Source organism: Trachemys scripta, chromosome 7 (assembly GCF_013100865.1).
Source record: "Trachemys scripta elegans isolate TJP31775 chromosome 7, CAS_Tse_1.0, whole genome shotgun sequence".
Taxonomy (NCBI): Eukaryota; Metazoa; Chordata; order Testudines; family Emydidae; genus Trachemys; species Trachemys scripta.
The window spans coordinates 89,518,400-89,541,313 of record NC_048304.1 but is presented as its reverse complement, the minus strand read 5'-3'; the positions used below and the strand labels follow the sequence as shown (position 1 = coordinate 89,541,313).

Here is a 22,914-nt window from a genome sequence, read left to right as displayed (position 1 = left end):
AGAAACAGTCTGCATCTACTCACTAAAAATATTGTCAAAGGAAAATGTAATTTAAAATAAGAATATCATAAAATGAGTAAAAGAAAATCCTGCATAATGAAAAAAAATCCAAAACAATCAATCCTGAATTTATTTAGGACTTCAAGTAAACTACGAAATCTAAGCATTAATGAAAGGCTAATTAATACAACATTGATGTTATTCTTTATAGATAGGAATTTCTGCCACTGGCTAAAAAAACCCAACCAAACATGTTATTTACAAGAAAAAAATAAACGTTTGAATTGGAGGTCTGAAGTTCATTCGTGGAAAAGTTCCCTACCTCGGTCTTCCTTAAAATTGTATTGGGATAGTGCTGTTGCTGCCAAAAGTTATGATATATTCAAGTCTTGCATAAAAACCTGTTCATGTTAAGGGGGGGAACAATGGCATTATCATTTGTAGGCGGTGGGACTAGGAGGTGTACCACAGACTGATTAGATAACCAAGTCCAGGTGAAATGATAAAGGTGCACGTTCACACACACATCTATGAGCGAGAGAGATACTATATGCTGGAAATCCAAAACCATTTATTGCAACTCTGTTTTTGACATTTCTCCCACAAAATTATAAAGCTCTGATACCCAGGCTGTGCAAGTTTAAGGTCAGATATCTTATGATCCATTAGGGCTAGAAATGAGAGTTTATGCCATTGGAAATGGTAGATTCCTATCTTTGTAATGAGATACACAGCAGCTCTTGCTTCTTACTCCTTGTGTATTACCAGTATATGATATGCACAGTCTCTGATAGGAGATATAGGGAATGTGTGTTTTTTTACCAAGTGCACTAAGCTGACTTGGAACGACAGGCATATCCTGTATTGAATAGACATTGTTAATATTATCAATGCACTATATTCACAGAACAGGCATATATAGAACAAGTAGGCAATGTTTTCACTTCAGTTGCTTGGGATTCAGGAAGACTATATTTCTTGAGAACAGATCAAAAGTATGCACATTTTAGCATTTCTCTTTCCATATGCAGAATGAACAGATTATTCCATAAAAAGCACGTAAATATCTATACATAAATCTGTGGTGGTGCTTGTCCATTGAACTTTATCTCATACATTAAAACAGCCATCTTAATTAATAACACATTACAAAATGAAAAAAAATGAGGTATTGCATTCTGCTACACTCAGATGTGGGGGAAATAGTTGAAGTATCATTATTAAGCGTGTTTATTAGGGTAGTGCCCAAGGACCATTCAGGAATGGTGTCCCATTGTGCTAGGCACTGTATAAACAGAATGACAGACAATCCCTGTTTCAAAAAAAGTTTACAATCTAATAGACAAGACAGACACAGGGTGAGGGAAAGGGATATAGCACACAAGCAGAATGAACAATGTAATGGCAGCAAACATCACATTGGTTCCATGATTTTGGGAGGGTGAGGGGTTGAGGAGGGGTGGGTAGTTAGGACGGGATCAGTTAAATGTAAAGAAAATTGAAGGGAGAAGGGACACTGAAAGACAGAGGTGAGGGAAACAGGGCGGGGGAAGCTGAGGAGGTGAAGAGACTCTGAGGGAGGGAAAGGGAGAGGGTTGGAGCAAACAGTCAATCAGCACAGTGCAGACAAACTTCAGTAAAACCATAGGAAGTTCTCTGAATGTCTCATGATCCGTAATTTGACTGCTTCTGCTCCTTCCTAATGGCAACATCTCTAGCTGGTTCCTCTCTGTAGTTTTTCCCGGGGGGGGGGGGGGGGGGGGGGGGGGGAGGGAAGCAACACCTGGGGCCTAGTTTCCTCAGTTCTGAATCAAGTATGTGTGTGTTGTGATGCGTACTGGAAACTCCAAAGATAAAACCTGTGAATTCCAGTACCTCTTGATTGATTAATGGGGAATATTTTCTTCCCACGAAATATGTAGTTTGTTGGTATAGACAACAGCCAGTACATTAACATGGCCTACTGGAACCTTTGGCTGCCAGCCATAGAGCATGTACTGGCAGCATGTCCATCAGCTCACCTTCCTGGGTGAACAGCAGTGAAGTGAAAGTGACAAAAAAAATTTTTTCACATCTACCCCGCTGCTCATGTTTGGTGTTGGGCAGCAGAAGGCTGAAGCATCAATAGGCATCAGTTGGTACAGGAGAAGAACAGCAGGGGATATGGAAAACTGTAAGAACCTACACTAAGCAGCTCTGACTTCAGAAGTGCTCCCCTGCAGGGCTCATACACAGAAGAATGAAAAAGCGATGGTTCCTCTAAGATTCCTACTGGCAGATCTGCCTTCCTGCTTTCTTGCTCCCACAGCCCCAATGCAGCCACAGGCTCAGCAAACATGGAGGCAGGTTCAGGTAACTGTCTGGGAGCCAGAAATCCTCTTCTTTGCCTCTGCATCACTCAGTAGGCTGGCAGAAGTATATGTGGAGGTGGCCTATCGCCAGCCTGTCACTCAAATCCTCTCCTGGATTAGAATATAATGTAACTTATTAATCAACATATTATTACACTGCCAGCCCTGGTCATGTCACTGTAGTTCAGAGAACATTATTCACAACCTTAGAGCCATCTGCACCCAAGACCTCTGGTGAAAGGGAGACAAGAAGGAGGAAAACATGCACAGTATCCTGCCACTAGAACAAGCAGGGAGAGTACAACCAAATCTGTAGCATGCAAGATAATTACATTTACATATGATTCTAAGCTACAGGGAGTGAATAAAACACTGAGGGATGTAGCTTTTTTTCAGAATATTGATAGATTACACAAATAGGCTCAGTGGAATATCAATTTTAATGTGAAGAGTGAGGCACTTAGCCAAAAACAATACCCAAATTCAGTATAGTAAAAATGCACTGAATTAGTTAATATGATCAGAGGAAATGATCTGGATGTATTGGTAGATCCAACATTCAAATTATGGATTCAGCATGCAGCAGGTGACAGAGGCTGTTACTGCTTTTGCACACTATGCTATGTGTAGAATCAACCTTTTCTCAAGAAGCAACAATGGATTAAATAAGGTATAGAGAGTTATAATTAACTGTACTGTAGGTAAGATGCACTGACCCTGAAATTAAAGTGCATTATTGTCTTCACATATAGTATAGCAATATAAGGTGCATTTCCAAGTGAACAAAGGTATATTAAAGTTTACTTTGAACTATTTTTTGGATACATACTTCGTTAGAACAGCCAAAGCTCTTCACAGCTTTCTCGAGAGGTAGCATGGTATCATACTCAGGTTGAATGTTTGAAATATTTTTTAATAATGAAACCTTTCAATTGTTTTCAAAATAGTAAGCAACTCATGTTAGAAAGTCATTAAAAAAAATCAAAGTGTCACACACTGTCCTTGGAACACATTTCTCTAATTCTTGCCAAATTCTGCATAGGACGTCCTATAAACTGTGTAGTTTCATAACTGCTCTACATTCCATATGATGGTGTCTTTGGTGTTTCAGCTTAATACCCTGTGATGCTTAGATAAAGACAACACATCAAACTGCAGCACATAAAATCCACTTTCTATACTCCCTTAGGGTCTGCAGAAGCACCTCCAGTGAAAAAGCACGGATGCGCCAGTTTTTTAGATCTTAAACATCACTCAAACTGCATATTCCTGTAATCAAATATTCTACATTTACCCTATGCAATTGCTCATACTTATTAACCTTCCAAAGAAAACTTCTTATAAAAACTTGATGACATAGTTAAAGTGTTAAAATACCCTTCCGCACTGAACACCAACAATAAAAACACACACAAGAAAAAGAAAAAAAAATCTTTGAAAAATCCGAGGTCCTAAGTATTTAACTTCAGCAGTTGGGGCAGGGCCAGTTTTTACTGTGACAGCATGAAAAGAGAAATCAGTTGAATATACAAATATATAAATTAGTAAGGTTAATTCAATTTACAAAGAAAAAGCTTTGAAAATTTAAGTAATCTGAATAACACTTTTGGGGCAAAAAGATGTCTGAAAGGTAGAACTGAAGTCCAAGAACTGGCATCATACTTTATAATTTTGGAAATTCAAACGGCAGGTGTCTTAAGGTGATAGGACTTCATAATTAATATGATTTTGGAAATATTTTGAAGTCAAAATACATAGAAAAAGTAACAGACTAAATAGGATTTATTCTACTTCCTCAAAATATCTCTTGCATACAGTAACAGTAATTTGGTTACCTTTAAAATGTAAGAAGATTAATAATTTTGCAATGACGTATTCTACAGCTACTCAACCCAGCAAGAGCTAGTTTGGTAGCAGGCAAATGGAAAACTATAATAAGAAATATTATTAACGTCGCATCTGATAAAACCATATACTTGATGAGTATGCAAACTCTGATAATCTCAATCACTTTAAACTTGAAGGGAGGAACTGGACTATACCATTAGACCTGGGTCACTTTAGAAGTGACCGTTTCAGAGAACCTGTTATGAAGCTAATAAACATATGACCATCAACACTTCTAGTGGTCCCACATCTGTCATGAACTAACTTTCAATCAAGTTGGTCTGAATCCCACATGCCATACACCATTAGTTTCTGCTGACGTAAATTGAATTGAACAGATATTATCTGCCAAACTGGTTTGTCTCCCAACACCCATACTTGGAATGACTGTTCCAGTCAAGCAAGTCTGATTTTTCAAAGTCATATTTAATTAGTATAAATTTATTTTAGCATTATGGGTAATTTTATGAAAATTACCATGTAAACTATACAGCTGAGTCATTTGGAGCAATATGCTACTGAGGACTGCCATGACCTGGCTGTCAAAACTCAGACAGCAACCATGCACATTTTTCATTTTTTTCCTTGGGCTCCCCCACGTAATTCAGCAACTGCTTCTGCTAGAAAATGTGCATATAATCCAATATATACTCCATCAAGTTATTGATTTGGACTAATCAAATGTAATAGTAATTAGAGCATAACAAACTATGGTTAAAGCCCTGGTCTTAGACACACAATTTCACTTAACCCCTTTCCAGTCCAACCAATCAGTTTGAACCCTTAGATCGAGTTTATATATTACTGCATTTCTTGATGTATGCAGAGAAACCTGATTTTACAAAGGTTTCAAGGAATATGCAATACATTTTAAAATCAAAGTGTCATAAAAATTAATTTTGACTTTAATAAAAATTCAGAGCTGGGACCAGATATGAATTTCATTTAATGCGGACACTCAAACATTCAGGGATTATCTGTACTTGAAATAAAACATTTAAGATGTGCTTTGGGGGCCAAATTTTCTCTTACCTTATATCTAGCTTCTTATGCTCTCAGTTGTTTGCATTTAACAGCTTATCTACCTTGTGCTTAAAAACTATTCTGCAGGAATGCCAGAAAAAGACAGACAGACACACAGGTGTCTGTAAACAAGTACAGGCAGAAAACTCTAGGTGCATTTTTACAGGATATTTTATGGAAATTTAGCTGCAAATGCTCACAGGATTCATTGCAAGATGTAGGTTTAAGAAATCAACAGGAACAAAGACATGACACATTGCAAATATAAAAAATGTATTATTTAAAATACAGGATATGCACATTTGGTCTTTAAAAAAGATTCTTAACAAATTGTCAGTACTTAGTGTGCACTGGATTGCAAAAATCCTACTTTACATATTGTCTGAAATATGTTTTCTAAATGAAAAGATGCTGATTGTTTAGATGATAAGGAGTTAAATCTCAAGCATGTCACATTTTATGGCAGGTCTACACTACATCAGGGATCAACGCTCTGAGATCGATCCATCAGTGGTCAATTTAGCTGGTCAAGTAAAGACCCGCCAAATAGATTGCAAATCACTCTCCAGTCAACCTCTGTTTTCTACCCCCAACAAGAAGAGTAAGGTAAGTTGATGGGAGATTTTCTCTCATCGACTCCCCAAGGTGTAGACCCCGCGGTAACTCGACCTAAGGTACGTCGACTTCAGCTACGTTTTTACGTAGCTGGAGTTGCGTAGCGTAGGTCGACTTACCGCGGAAGTGTAGACATAGCCTAAGATGATGACAAGACAATTCATGAAGAGATATAAAAGAGTTAATTTTATTATTTTTTTAAATAACATTAGCTGTAATAGAACTAATAATACTCTTTACAACCATTTATACTGCAAGCAAGAGACATGCAATACAGATGTTTCCACATGCAGATCTAGTAATGCACTACCATTTCTGATCTTCAGCAACATGTCTGGCCACCATGACCATGCATGGCACTGAGTGAGGTGTTTTTGTGCCACATGACAAGCAGGAGCTAGGACAGGACCTCAAAAACCATTTTTAATTCTCACCTGAAGCAGGATTATTTAATGTCTCCAGAAGTGAACAACTAATGCACTAATCCAGTGGTTCTCAACCTTTCCAGACCACTGTAGCCCTTTCAGGAGTCTGATTCATCTTGCGTACCCCCAATTTTCACCTCACTTAAAAACTACTTGCTTACAAAATCAGACATAAAAATACAAAAGTGTCAAAGCACACTATTACTGAAAAACTGCTTATTGTCTCATTTTACCATATACTTATAAATCAATTGGAATACAAATATTGTACTTACATTTCAGTGTATAGTGTATACAGCAGTATAAACAAGTCATTGTCAGTATGGAATTTTAGTTTGTACTGACTTCGCTAGTGCTTTTATGTAACCTGTTCCAAAACTAGGCAAATATCTAGATGGGTTGATGTGCCTCCTGGAAGACCTCTGAGTATCCCCAGAGATACATGTATCCCTGGTTGAGAACCACTGAATTAATCCACTCCCCTACTTATCCTCTTTTTCTTTTTATCCATAGACTTATTTAACTGTTATTATGACAAATGTACTGTAAAATCTTCTGAACATGGACATATCAGAATGATACTTTCCTCTGATAAAAAAAATGGGGGGAATTAAGATAAACAGAAAAAAATAAAATTGGTTACTTTTGTTTCATACATTTAAAATACAGTTTCAGACAAGAAAAGCAGTGCATACATTGCAAGGGAATCTCAGGAGTGATTATGTAAACAGAATAAAAACACAATACAAAAATACAGTAAAGATCCCTTTTGTAGCTTTCAAAGGCCAAGAAAGTTTTTGGCCTCTAAAGGCAAATTTTGCAGAAATCTAGCTTTTTTGTTCCTCAGTTCTGTCATTTTCTTGGTTACTGTTCTCTGTTCCTTGCTAAATTCTTTCCTGTACATTTACTTCATTTTATTTCCAATTATATGTTATATATAGAAATAAAGATATGTCTAATTAAATAATGACATGGTGTGAATCATTTACATTAAGTATAATTTTATCACACCACTACACATCCCATTTATTAACATGCAACTCATTTAATCATCTGAGTTATGACAGACAAACATTACTAATAGCAATGGTAATGACAGCAAATAGAACAGAAAAACCTACAAGAAAATTAACCCTGCCCACAGGGTTAACAAGTATACATTTAGGCTATTTTGTGAAGTTAAGTCAAAATAATGATCACATATTTCATTTTTAACTACCCACATAGTTATCAGCATTAAAATCAAAACAATGGATTTACTTAATTGCTAATTTCTCAGCCGTGGACTGTTGTACAGTTCCTAGAAAAGCAGACAGAATGGTCTGATAAAAATAAATTCTCAAGATGGACAGGGCATTAAATCTATCTCATACAGAACAAATAATTATTGTTTTTTATAAAAAAACCCCACAACATAACTATTCAAAATACCCCACCCTCCTCTGGAAGAGAATAGCATGAATCCTCCAAAACAGTCTTAAGATCACAACTCTTAAGATAGAAATCCAAAATAAAATAAATCCTAATGGATTCTGACTTGGGAGTAAGGCAAACACTACCACACCAGTCTCTACTGAGGAGATAATTCTTTGTTTTGAATTCTGTGCCCCTCTTCCTATCTGTAGACAGACAGGAACCTGATTTATGAAAGCAGCAAGTTCCTCCCCTGCAGCACTCTCTTCTTTTCTAGCAATTCTGTAGAAGCTATTCTGTAGGGAATCCACAAAACCAGACAGGTCAGGTTGCAGTGCAGGAGCCAAATTACTCTCGCCACCAAGCCCACTGAGAAAGCCAGCAAAAGTCACTATAACCAGAGACTATTCATTTCCAGTGACTTGCCCACTCCAATTGAATTAAGAGACATGGAGCAGGCAGTATCAGAGCTGGTTCAGAGGTATAGGGCTTCTGTGAAGATGGCCCTGTGGCTCTGGTGGATCCCCAGAAATCCATCTAGTTCTTGAGCATGCATCAGGGTTTCTTCCGCAGGGGTAGGGAAAACCCACTGCTTCCTCTCCTTCCACCCCCCACAGAAGTAATTCTATGAGTATAACTTGTAAGGAAAGTTTTCTGTCCTATGCAGTTATTCTCCGGTAGGGCAGAACAGCGCACTGCATTTTTTTAAGGATGCCATGGGGTAGCAAATATGAAATTCATTAAATGAACTACCCACATAGATATTAAAATCAAAATGATTTCCCAACAAAATAGCAAATTCACAACTGGAAATATGCGTTCAGGTACTTTTAATTTCAATCTATGGTATTAACAAATAAAAAAAACAACAACATATTTTTGGGCAGAAACCTCAATTCCTCTTTATTTTCTGGATATTCAATGTTTCATATCCCAGGCTTTGGTGAACTTACACTTGACGCAGCTTGAACCACTATAAACTGCACTGTCAGAACCAGTCCTATAGGGACTCTTCCACTGACTGAGAGTATGGCAGAGCTGTACATGTCCCAGTCCGGTCTCTGGCATGGGAGGAAGTAGGGGAGAAAGCAGAATTTCCCTGTGGTGGAAATCCTCACCACCCTAGGCAAGTAGCAAGTTACACATTTAGGGCTGGTCTAAGATCCCTTTGGTACAAAGTTGACCTTAGCAAAGGCCACGAATGCAGCCAAGATTTTACTTATTTGTTTAATCATAATACTACAACACTCTGTTGGCTTTCGAACTTTAAAAGCAAACTGGCCATTATATGAAAACAAACTAATAAACTGGAGAAGGAATTAGCGTTTTTGTAGGACTAACTGTTTTATAGATTAATAGTTTTATTAATTATCTCTCTAATGCAATCTGATTAGGGAACTAGACATTCTTTGCTGATGTGTAAATTATATCTGATTACACAGACTCACTGAGGTCAGTGCTGCCTTTTCTGACCTACTTTCTCTGACTGGAGTAAGTGGTTTTGCTGACTAAACAAATTTGACCTGGGTCATTTTCCTTTTAAATCATAGCTGATTATCATCTCAAAGGAGATAAGTGTCTTAAAATATACTAAAGCAATTATGAGGTGGTGCTATAGAATGACATGCTTTGTCACATGTACATGCAGATGAGTACAAACAGGGTAGTTATGTACATGCAGATGAGTATACAGGGTAATTATTTCAATAAAATTCAATATAGAATTCAGTTTTATTTAACACAGTTTCTTGAAAAAGAAAAACTTTAACCAGTCTTTAACAAAAAACTAGTTAATTTTTCTTTTTAAAGAAATAATGTTAAACTAAACTAATAGTCTGATTCAGCATTACAAGTCTGTCTTACTGGTCCATTAAATTTCCACAGGCCTAGAATCCACAGATGTTAATGCTATTCATAATTCCAGAAGTACAATCCATTCTCTAGTTTCTGCAGTATACTGAATGAAAGACTTCATGTTGACAGCCTTGGCCAGTGTAAGAGACAAGATCAGCAAGTTCCCAAATCTTTTTGCTACAGAAGCAAGTTACTTCTCAACTGACTGAACTATTATTCATTATTAGATTATAGTAGCACTCATAGGCCCCAGTAAGAATCAGAGCTTCATTGTGCTGGCCACTTTACAAACACATTAAAAAGATAGTGCCACGGATGTACGTATTTATTAGAAAGCAATCAGAGCCTGGACTTATCTGCCTCTACCACACTGCCAGCATTATAAAGTGGTGTGGTTTGGAAGTATCCTGGCACTAGATCTGCAGAGAGAGGTAAGGGGAGGAGAAAACCTACCCTCACAACTCTCAGGTTTTGCTTTACTTTATTTTTAATTCTGGAAAGCCAGAAGTCATTCCCAGAACCTGCCAACCCACTCCTCTCCATCTAACTACCTGCAAATATAGAATTATTTACTCTAGGCTTAGTTCAGGCATAACTTCTGCTAGCTGCTGTCAGAAACTCAGCTGGTCCCAACAAACCCTCACTAAACGACTGTGCTCCCTGGTTCGTCAGAAAAGCCAAATGATTGCCATTTAATCCCTGCAGCAACAGCAGCACAGTGGCAGCTCAATGCATTCCAGGCCCCCAAGCTATATCAGCTCTGCTTCCTCTGAACTCCTGGCTCCAACCATCAGCTTGCCTCTTAAGCACATCTCTTTTTCTGCCCTTTGATTCTTCTCTGATCACTAGGGCCAGACTCCTTCTCTGTCCACTAGTTTATACCACCTACACCTTGGTGTAGGTCAGCTGCCTAAATATATTTACAATTTACACTTACACCTAACTTCCAATCTTCTTCCCTTTGGTAATCCCCTGAGTTGAATACCAGAGCAATACTCAGGGTCAGACCAAGGTTGGAAACCAGAGATCAGGAGTAGCTGGTTCTGACTTCAGACTGGTAACTAAGAATCACAATGGGATCAGAGACTGGAAATCAGAAGGTGATGCAAGGCCTGGAGCTGCAGTAAACCAGATATCTATATGGTTGTTCAGACAACTTTCTGAGGCACCCTTTAGGGTTAAATAGTTAGCATGGGCCAGGGTGCTGTTGGTCTGACCCCTTTGGGTGGTACGTCCTGTGACACCTAATCTCCACAGTACTCCTTGGAGATGACTCTGCATAACCTCCCAGTGGTGATATAGGAATGTCAGATAGCTGCCCTAGGAACTGCAGACCTGGGTTCTAGTCCTCCACATCCTTATAATAACTAACTCTGTAAAAGCAAGTTTCTCTTATAGTATGGGAGTTTCATATCATACATGAATTATGGGAGCTTTTTGTTTCCCCAAGAACTCCCAAAATGAACCTCTTGTACTATAAGAACATACTTCTGAGGTCACATTTTAATGCATATAATAACAAACACCCACAATAAGCACAACGCTTTTTCACACAATTACTTAACTTTCATCAAATTTAATAAATAGTAGAAGAAAATAATTGTATACACTAAAGTTTATCCTATTATTGCATTCATAAGTACAACTATAATTTACATTAAACACAAGTAGAAGATTTCACTTTTATGATACTTAAATCTTACACATTTTACATTAGTGATGAAAAGATGGTATCAAACAGCATGTGACTGATACTCTCTTCCGGTTTTGAATTGCCACATTTAAATAAGAAAGTAAGACTAGGATTTTTCAAAAAATCCTAAAGAAGGTAAGTGCTTAAATCTCCCTGAAATTCAAAGGAGGTTGCATGCCTAACACCATTAGGTTCCTTTATAAATCCCAGTTGACATCTTTATATTTACATACAGATGACACAGCTAAACAAGCATTAAACAATCTATTGCTTAGGGGAAAATATCAGGAAAAATATTAAGCAAGGAAAAAAACCTGAGAGATATATCAATGAATGGAAATATAGCTTTAAAGTTATTTTCTAAAGCCAAGATAAAACTTGTGATAGAGTAATGAAATAAATCACTTTGGTTGATTTAAAAAAAAAATCATTTCAAACACCCTTCCTGCTCTTATTTTTCATCACCACCAGCAGCGCTACTCACAGAAAATAAAACGAGCAAGACAGCACAGGGAAGAGCACTTTCCTACACGGCCTTGCTTTTACTTATTGTTTTCAAAGAAAAGGAATAGTACTGACTGTCTTCTGCAGTGACAATGCATTAGCAGGTTTTAAGAAGCTTTGTTTCCTTATCTTATATAGTATAAGATTTTATCTTTTGACATAGGTATGGTACTAAATTAGAGAATTACAATATTAGTCATGGCCAGTATGATGTTATCTGATAAAATATAACTATATAGATCATTGTTACAACCACTATTACATATTTGCAACATATCTTGTACAAAATGTGGCATGTAAGATATCTATAAAAGGTTTATGATTTGCAGGTTATGATTATGCTATCTCTATGCATGTATCGTTTTTGTATTTGAAGTTATGAATATTGGCTCTATATCTGGATTTCAAATGTTTGCTCCTGGGGTAACGCCCATGAAGTAGTTAGCCAGCACATCTTGGAGGGACTATTCAAATTGAGTGGCCCATCAAAAGGACACTTAACTCATAATGGGCAATGCGAGACGCCCATCTACACTGAGTGGACTGTCCTATAAATGTACTTTCTGGAATCTAAGTAATGGCTTCCTGCAATGACTGAGCGAAATTGGGCATCAACATGTGACTTTCCCATGTGACTCCAAACACAATCTGGTCACCTGTGCTGATATTTTTGTTGGAAACAATGGGTTTCCCTTCACATGGCAGAGGATATAATTGTCCCTGGAAACCCCAAATTTCCGAAGCTTAGCTTTATATTCCATGATTAGGTACGAGGTATACCACTACAGACATCAGCGCATTTTTTCTTTCAAAAAATTATATAGTGTTTTATCATATCAATACATACATGTTTCTTATTAAAGTGATCTGTAATTTATATTAAGTTTGCAAGTTATTTAGGACAAATGTTCCTTTTGTAGGACACAGATTACTTGGGTTACAGTTCAGGGGAACTGCATCTGTATGTCCCCTCAGTGGCCCAGCAAAGGCACCCACTCTCAGGATTCCAGCTCCCCAGCTGTTGCCTATCCTGGATGGAGACATGTGTCCCTCACTCTTTTGACTGGAGTATTTCCAGGCTGCACAGTTCCTTAACTTCCCTGTGTTATCCCCAGGAGAGACAGGCTGCCAAAGCAAAATTTGGTTGCTTTCTCTTTAGAGATGGTTAACAAGTGTAAATGCCACAGTTAAAAGGTACAACATAGCACCTCCTATGCTAGCCCACTTTATTCTTAAGGTAAAAAGCATTACAGAGAAAATATATTAAAACCAACAAACAAACCTACACACATGCTAAGAAGCTGACCAGAAACCATCCCTAACATGGATTCTGGCAAGAGCAGTCCTTTAAACCTTCACCCAAGGGGATTTGATGTGGTTACAGAATCATCACTGCTCCAATGCCGAACAAGCATCCGGAAGCCCCATCTTTCTAACCTTCCCCAGTGGATTGGGGCCTTTTGTGGACCACGAGTCCTGTCCATTTGCTGATCAGGAAGAAACCATGAGCTCATTTAAAACTAGACTATTTATACAATAACTCTTTCTCTCTTTGTCCTTGGAGAATGCAGTTTGAACTAGTATATGCATACCTTTCCAGAAGGGTTGCTTCAAAGGATTGTTAAGGGAAATAGTATATTAGCATTCCCTCTCCCTACTAGAGAAGATACATACAATGCCACAATAGTACATAGCTGTATTTTTAATACAATATACCCCCAAAGGCATTAACCCTAATTCAATAAGGTTTACTCAAGATATTGCAGGAAATCAGCAGTCTCTCACAGCTTGTACATACAGTGAGCAAAATATCAAAACTGAACTCTGCCATGTGGCTTTGACAAGAATTTTGCAGGCACCACAGTATACTCCCGTTTTTCTGAAACCCTGTTATCCAAACCTCTGCATTATCCAAATGCCTTCCTTGTCTCTCAGCATAGGATACAGCCCCTTTGCAGCATGTATCAGATGCTGGGGGACAAGGAAAGGATTCAGTTAATGTGGAAGTTCAGATAATTGAACAGAGACTCCAGGCCAAGACTGGCAACGGGGAGGCCACCCTGCTGCTGAATGGCTTCTACCTTCTCTCTTATCTGAACAAAATTTGTGCCCCTGATGCTATTTGGATAATTGGGAGTATACTGTATTTGGTTTTGCTGATTCTCTCATTCTTACAAACCCCATGAATGTAGACAATCCTTAAAATCAATTCAGTTGGATTTGCACAAACTCATTAAAGGTAATGGGATTGCAGAAAAGTCACTGAAGGCATAATTGAAAATAAAAGTGTCCTGTAGAATCATTATTGTGAACATGATACAACTACCGGTAAGCTTGATTCTAAAATCCTAAAGTAAGTTTGCAGAACTTGCTTTGAAAAAAAATCCAGAACTTTTAAAAAATTTGTTAACTGAGCATATTTGACAAGGAAATCATTGAAGTTGACAATTAACATGGAAATCCACAATGTCACTTTTCACTATCCAGTCACTTTACAGACTTGACCTGCTCTTTAAGCCTCACAGAACCTTGTGAGGTAGATATTTTACAGATGGGAAAACTAATGCACAGTGAGGCCAGATGACTTTCCCAGGTATATATAGCAAGTCAATGCAGATCAAGGAATACATTCTGAGAGACTAGACATCTACTCCACTTCTTAAACCACATTCCCTCCCTCATGAATTCAACTACCAATTATATTTACTAAAGAGGTTATTTTTTACCACCCTCTCCATTCTCCTTTCCTATTGATCTCTATCCAGCATCTTTTTGTCTTATTGTGATCAATTTAAACTGCAAGTATTTAGGGCCAAAGACCATGGGTAAATTCTGGCCCCACTGTCATCAGTTGGAGTTTTGCCATTGATTTCAATAGGGCCAGGATTTCCCCCACTGTTTTACTCACTATTTAAAGTGCTATATACAAATGTTAAACAATAAACAATACTTTCTCCTCTTTTCTTCTACTATAAACCACATTTCTCAGGTCTAACTGTGCACTACTATACAAATGATGCAGTCAATGGCATGGACTGAAAAATGAATGGCCATTGTACATCTGACTCTCATTAAAAGGCAAGTTAGAAATATTTCTTGATAACTTCATAATGTGTCTATCCACATACAGGTTTTATTTGGTACTATATGTGGAGTTGTCAACATGCAGGAGAATAATTGTTTTTGTGACAGTTCATATCTCATCAGAAGCTGCAAAGTTTAGGATAATATCTATTTGTACAAGATTTCTAACCCAAAATTTTTGATAAAGTGGCAGATAAGCAGTAGTTGAAACATACTAAGCTACAAAGTTTTTGAGGTTCACAACTGTTAATTTTTTAATGACCTATATCATTATTTAAATGGGGGAAGACACACACACACTTCATTTGTACCTGTTTTCAGTACACTAACAATTACTATTAACATAAAAAACTGCATATTGCTAGCAAAGAGTTGTTAAACACAGCTAGATAAAAGGCATAAGATTACCTTTATAACGCTTTCCCCAGGCCTCATGTCTGTATAAATCTTGACATTGTATGATATGTTGGAGAAGGTTGGCGAGTTATCATTTGCATCAATCACCAGGATACTGACCATAACTGCCATACTCTCCTGAACACCATCAGAAGCTGTCATCTTCAAAGGAAAAAAGAATACAGAAAAAAACACTTTAATGGGATAGAATTAAGAAAAATTCAAAAGTCTGATTTGTCACGCATACCCTCAAGTTTCACCTCACTTAAAAACCACTTGCTTACAAAATCAGACATAAAAATACAAAAGTGTCAGAGCACACTGTTACTGAAAAATTGCTTACTTTCTCATTTTTGCATATAATTATAAAATAAATCAATTGGAATATAAATATTATACTTACATTTCAATATATAGTATATAGAGAAGTACAAACAAGTCATTGTCCGTATGGAATTTTAGTTTGTACTGACTTTGCGAATGTTTTTTATGTAGCCTGTTGTAAAACTATGCAAATGTCTAGATGAGTTAATGTACCTCCTGGAAAACCTCTGTGTACCCGCAGGGGTACGTGTACCCCTGGTTGAGAACCACTGAGTTAGACAATCCATGCTTCAAAAAAATAATAAACTCTGAATAGACAAGACAAAGGATAAGGAAAAGGAAGAATTATTTTATAGAGGCAGAATTGAGGCCAAAGATGTAAGTGATTTGCCCAAGGTCAAATAGCAAGTCCATGGTAAAGCCAGGAACTGAACTCAGATCTACCAAGTCCCAGCCCAGTGGCTTAATTACATTCCCATCCTGTGTTCTCTACTATTTAAAGAGGCAGATTCTCACTCTTTCTGTGCTCACTTTGTATTGCTCAGGCAACCCAAAGGGACCAGACATTCACTGTTACTCCCCTGCTGTGGATTCATGTGATCCGAGGAGCACCCCAGTGGATTTAGAGCCAGTTCCTATATTGCTCTTCCCCAACACCTGGCACAAAATACCTCAATGTATCAGGCAATAGGAAAGGAGTGATTGTTGAAGCCTTAGTTTTGTCCCAAGTTTCCTAATAAAGCTCAGAGGCAGAGTATATAGAGTAGGCCACTGGGCTGCAGTCTCAGAAACTCTGGAAGTACGTATATATTCTCCCTCACTCTTTTTGTCATTGCGGGGAATTTTAAATGGTTTCTGGTTCTCTATACTTACACCAAACCAGTACTGGTTTGAAGCTAAATGAATTTTACAGCACAGAGCTGTGTAGAGAGGATTTTTTCATCAAGTGATACTATGAGCACTGTGTTTATTGGTCAAAATTAAGGATATCGTTAATAGTTAAACTAGCAATGTTGTCAATACAAGCAAGATGTGGAAAGGAAACCAGCATTTGAAAATAATCTCACTTGGGACCCAAATCTGCAAAGAACTGCATACCTTTAGCTCCCATTGAAATCAATAGGAATTTGGCACCTTCCAAAATGTGCTTGGTATCTTGCAGGACTGGATTGAACATACACACTAGAATTTCCTAAATTTCTCTGAACCGCTCACACATTTATGCCTCCTCAATATCAGCAAGAGGGCAGGGAGGTGGCAGAGAGTAGTGAGAAGTGGGAATAATTCTACTTTCAGCCCTCTACCTACCAGACAGATGCCTGGGTAAATGGGAGAAGTAAGCTGTTTCATTAAAAAGGATGAACTAACTTACTCCTCCTTCACTCATATCCAGGGAGGAACAAGGAAGAGAGCAACTCTGATTCAGAATTCATTCCTTGGTTTGTTCCTTGGGTGCTGCAGCTACACACTACATCTTATTCAGGACAAATTGTAAAGTAAGGATCTAGCCCTAAATTATTCCTAGCCTCCAAGTGGGTATTAACTTGTGTATGAGAGAGAGCTGAGGACTGCCTATTCAAAAGCATATGCTCTGTTTTATTTCCTCTCTGCCATATCAAAATTTAGAATTCTGTTTGTAAATACCATATTGGCTTTTTCAACATTAAAAATGCTATAATACCTGAGTAGTTCCTGGTGTGCTTTTGAAAGAATATTGCTTACCGAGAAGGTGTACAGCTGCTGGAGCTCTCTATCAACTGGTTGGAGTAAGGTGAGGTACCGGGTTATACCAGTCTGAGTCACAGTGAAAAATGTATTATAATCATTTAGAAAAAGATGGAGCTGTGGATCCTTTGTCTTCAAAGAGAAAGAAATGAATATTTATTAATATAATATATATACGTAAATAGTCAAAAATATGCAAGCATTAATTATAGTGTAAATGAGCAGAATTATTATTATTATTTATTTGTATTACTATGGTGCCGACGAGCCCTAGTTAATGACCAAAATCCCATTGTGCTAGGTGCTGTACAAACCAAAAGATGGTCCCTGTCTGAAAGAGTTTACAATGCACAGTATCATTACTGATAGAGTCTGTGAAACAGCAAAACACCTACATTGCTTTCACTAGCCCTCTTTTAAAATGTAATATGCTGAAAAAATATTTGAAAATAAATTTAAAAATTTTAGGGAACCTCCCCCCAAAGAATATTTTAAAAACAAAACAAAAAAACCTCTATTAAAATAGGGTGATAACATTTTGACTTATAAATAGATAATTCTTAAAACTGCATTTTATTTATCAAGATAAAGATTCTAATCTCTGATTCATAGCATTTGTTCTCATCGCATATCTTGAGAAATCTTTCCATTTGCTCAGTGCAGCAATAAAATAGTTCAGATGAACAATGTCTACCACATGGTGAAGATTAGTATCTGGTTGTTGCAGAAACTCTGTAGTACAAAATATTCAGGCATATCCTTGTATATCAGAAGAAAGAAACATTTATACACTGATAAAATAAGGATAATTACTTTGCCCACAAATGAAAATAAACCTCAGAATCTAGATATACTATAGTTTAATATTTATTTTGATTCTGAAGTAACATTTTTAGTAAACGTATGTGATATATTTTGGCATCTCAAGACTTCTCTAAACAGGGAAAGTTTCCATGCTTTGAATTCCCCAACCTAAAAAGACATATTAAATGACTGACCTGGAACTCACCCTAATTTGCCTTTCTTTACATAGCTTGAATAGATAACGGTTATTTCAATGGTGTGGGAAAAAGCAATAGCAACCCTTTCCAGAGAAGAGGTAGTCAGATTGCATTTTGGAACAGACAGGACACCAGCTGTCTGAAAGAGGGACAGACTAGGACTGCCATGAGAGAGAGAGAGAGAGAGACAGAGAGGGCCTTACTCCCTATCAAGAATTACTCAAAGGATGTGATGTTTAATGGCCAGAATCTGAGGATTGGCTCTTTAGCAACCAGTGTAGCCTGAGTCTGAAGGAAGCTGCAAAAGGGGCTCTAAGTCACATTGTGGATCCCTGATTCTCAGGCTGCTGGATGACAGGTCTGTCTTGAGGAACAATTTAGAGCAACCTTAGGAGTGTGCTAAAACTCTGGCCATGCTGCCTATCATGGAGATAGTCCTACTTTGGAGCAGGGAACAACACAATCATGCCAAAACTATTTCACTTGCAGATTCCTCTAGGGCAGAGGAACCCTAATTGGTTAGTTAAGCTATCTTTCTATGCATTTTGTGTTGTTGAAATGACACAAAAACAGAGGAATGGGCACCTTCTATTTAACTATGTATCTAACCTGCGACGCTGATTTTATTGGATCTTTTGCAGTTACAATGTATTGCAGTTTAACTTTTTAAACACTTTAATTTTATTTTCTCTCCTATTCTATGAAAATAAATGCCTCTTTGTTTTTTATATAATCTGACTGGAATCTAAGTGCTTTTTAAATTTGGGACACACTACCTCTGCTATTTTTTCAACATGGCTACTGGTTATCTGGGTTAATTTCTTGAAGTAGATAAGAGGGGCAAGGGATGCTATGTGACTGATCAAAATAGAAAATGGATATTAAATTAGAAAATTAGTCACACAGAAATTGTCCAAAATGGTACAGACCAAGGGAAAGAAGGCCAAAGCAAAATTATTGATCAAATATTACAGCTTTTACCATCTTCACCAAATCCAGTGGTTGCAAAATGCCTGTTTGTCTTGAAAAAGAATGCATTTTGAGGCTCTGTCCCCACACCCACATACACATATCAGAGTGAAATACTTCAAAATAAGATCTTCATTTCACCATTTTTTAACACCTAAGGAGGAAATGGACATACTCTACATTTAAGTCAGTGCCACAAAATGAAATCTGAAGCTTAAACTTGTTATGGCTTTTAGACTCTCATTTCACAAAAGAATTCTGTGAACAAAACCAGACAAATATATAGCTACACAGTTATGAACACTAAAACACAGTGTCAAAAGGTGTAATATTACTTTTCTGAGAGCACTGTTCGTGTTCTAAGAGCATTTACTCAAACTGTATCATAAACAGCTTTCCTGAAGATCAATTTCCTTCTACTCCTAGCTAATTAATTATGCAGGAAGATTTAGGAATTAAAAGTTACTTCAAAGTGAAAAACCTTAAGATTCTCATGGCCTAGCAGGCATACCAAACATTTCAACAACCTGAAACAAAAGCACTAAAGCTATAATACTGTAATAAACAGTTGCAAACACAGAATATGGCAAACAGATGAAAAAAAGATTTAATTTTGCAGTCCAAAGTACTCTAGGACACTGAAGCAGATTTGGAAGACAAAGATTATACTATTTAAATCCTAGACCTAGGAAAACACTTCAGTTGCTCAAAACTAAGTGCAAGAAGTGTTACAAATGAGTGGTTTCCTGTCACTTAAAGATATGCTGTAACCATGACAGCTGTCAGTAAAATTAAAGCTCTTTTCGCCATTAACAGTCCAAAGAAAGAAAAAAGGGTGTCCATTATGTTTTTTCCAGAAGTGGTGGCAATGACTGTTCACTTGTAGACTCTATAAAGTTAAACAAAGAACTTTATTTTCAGAAAATTCCAAGCCATTTTTTAGATCTCTATATAGTACTGAGTTAGCACAGGATTGGTTCAACTAAACGTTTTGTTTATAACTCTAAGAATGTTCATTCCAATTTCGTTCTTTGAACCTTTCCACTTAATTTGATATCACACAAGTGATTCCTCAACACTGTATGGCCTTCTAGCCAAATCTGTCTTGTATGGTTCCTGCTATTCACACAGTTTTGAACAAGATTAATTTAACTTTCTAGATGACTTTTGTTTCAAACATACAATCATGTGGGGTTCCCTGGGTTCCATTATAACCCTTTGCTTTAGACCATCTATGTGTTCTATTACTTTCTTTGAGGTCCATCAATGGAATCTGGATGCTTTCTATGCTAAAGACACTACTAATCACAGATATTAGAACTGTCATCTCAAAGCAAGTGAATACTGGGTGAGTATCCAGAATGGAATATTGGGAAGATGGTTGTGATAGGACTGATACAGTGAAAGAGACATACTCCTCCAAAAAGCTATAATAATGGAATTTAGCATTCTCTTCGGTGTCATCCATCATTAACAAAAACTGCCAGCTAAATTCTGATTGCAGGTTAGGCTTGAGGTCAGGAAAAAAAATCTTTGACTTGTAAATTGAGCAGATTTGATATGGGAGACACTGAGACAAACTAAATAATGGAACACTATATGTCACTTTTGTGATCACTATTATAAATATAATCATTTTTTTAAAAATAAGGATTGTACACAAGCACTACCATTCTTGACTACTACAGTGGGTATTTGAGGTTCTCTCTGCCAAATCGTATGCAAAGGTCTGAGCAGATCAGATAGAACCGGCAATCAGAAACCACTCAGAATAGTATAAACTAACAACACGCAGCTAAGAACCACTTCAAGCATGCAGAACAAACCTCATATGTTTTATCTTGGCACTATTTAGACTATTTATTGTTACCCATCTGATAAGTAATCAATGTCATTTTCTGTAGCAATGACGATTTATTTAGTAGCAGAATATATATTTATCTGCTGAATATATAAAACAGTGTAACATATCCCTATTAAAATTCCATTGACTTAAGTGGGCTTACAGCAGAGATGAATATGGCCCAATGTATTTAATGTGTTACAAGCAGACTTCTCTAAAAAAACAATAGTTCCAAAGTTTCCCAGCTTTACTGAAATAAAAATGAAGGAAAGAGAAACCAAAGCACACAATTCCAACCAAAATATAGTTTCACACACTCAACACCCAGTACCTACAGGAATGGCATCTGGTACAAGCTACAAAACAAAACAAACATGATATAAAATGAATAAATACAAACAAAAACACATATACAACAATGATGTACCTTATGAAAATGGAAAAAATAACAGTTACAAATCTGAAACAGTTAGGTGAGCTGCAAAAAGCTTTCACAATGCACACAGAGTCCATTTATACTGAGCCTGCTTTGTTCTACTTCCAAATCTCAGAGCAGTTCTTGAAAATTTGCAAATCTGGGAAGAAGGTCACTTTCAGTTCACACAACACTGTTCCCTCCTACTGAAGCTCATTTCCTTTACAAAAAAAATTCCTATAGCATTTAATAGGGATAAAATCAATAGCTTCTACAGAAATTACTCTTAACACTGACAGAATCAATAGAAAATGCTATCTGTTCAACAGGTTTTTGAACCACTGTGTAAAACTTGATAGAAGGGATATAATGCTCTATACATTTCTAGAGGACTTTCCCATAAGCATCCAGAACAAACCTCAGTATCCAAAGAGTGCCTCTGGTGGCTTGTCCACACACTTCCTGCCCCAACCTTGAAGCCAGTTAACTTCCTTCCAAGACGTCAGAAGGAAATGAGTGATCTTCTTGAGGGAAAGAGCCACATATGGGTAATTTCCCACTCCCATAAAGGATTCCTCTACCCATATTGTGTAGTGGGAAGCAGCAAAGAGGCTGCATCTGCAACTAAACTCTGGCTGTACCAGGGCTAAGAGGCAACCCAAATCCCATGCATGCAGTAGAGCTGCATCTCATCCCCTAGAACATTCTTGATGGATTAAGGTAGTGACCCATACTGTCATACCCAGATAAACTGCTTGGGATCAGGGAAGTTGCCATTCAGCACTCCACGGGAACCACCAAGTAAAACCATCCTGCCATGTCACAGAGCAGAAAGGGTGGATGGGATGGGAGTGGCATATTATGTCACCATCACTTCTAATGCATCCGAAGAAGTGGGCAGTAGCCCACGAAAGCTTATGCTCTAATAAATTTGTTAGTCTCTAAGGTGCCACAAGTACTCCTGTTCTTTTAGCTTATTGAAAGTCTCAGAGTCTTCTCCTTCTGCAAATGATCCCTTGGACAAAGAATACAGTACAATGATGCCAAGATCACAAAGCAATGCAAGAACAATCAAAGAATAAAAGATAACTAGCAACTATCATCCTTAGGTGATGGAGATCAGCTAGGAGACTATTCCTTGGCTGTTTTTGGAGACCCTACTCTTAGGGTATGTCTATACTACGAAATTAGGTCGAATTTATAGAAGCCAGTTTTATAAATATCGGATTTATATAGTCGATTGTGTGTTTGTCCTCACATAAAATGCTCTAAGTGCATGAAGCCGGCGGACCGCGTCCACAGTACCGAGGCTAGCGTCAACTTCCGGAGCGTTGCACTGTGGGTAGCTATCCCACAGTTCCTGCAGTCTCTGCCGCCCATTGGAATTCTGGG

The 22,914-nt window shown here is 37.4% G+C and overlaps 1 protein-coding gene across 1 annotated transcript in view; it reads right to left on the bottom strand.

Annotated features, from left to right (window-relative positions):
- The window catches only part of PCDH15 (protocadherin related 15), a 698,694-nt gene that overhangs the window by 313,531 nt on the left and 362,249 nt on the right, over window positions 1-22,914 (bottom strand). Inside the window, exons 11-12 of the mRNA XM_034775466.1 lie at window positions 17,292-17,426; window positions 15,258-15,407 (exon numbers count right to left, since the gene is read on the bottom strand). Of these exons, the coding sequence (XP_034631357.1) occupies window positions 15,258-15,407; window positions 17,292-17,426 (285 nt within the window). The remainder of the gene's footprint in view (window positions 1-15,257; window positions 15,408-17,291; window positions 17,427-22,914) is intronic.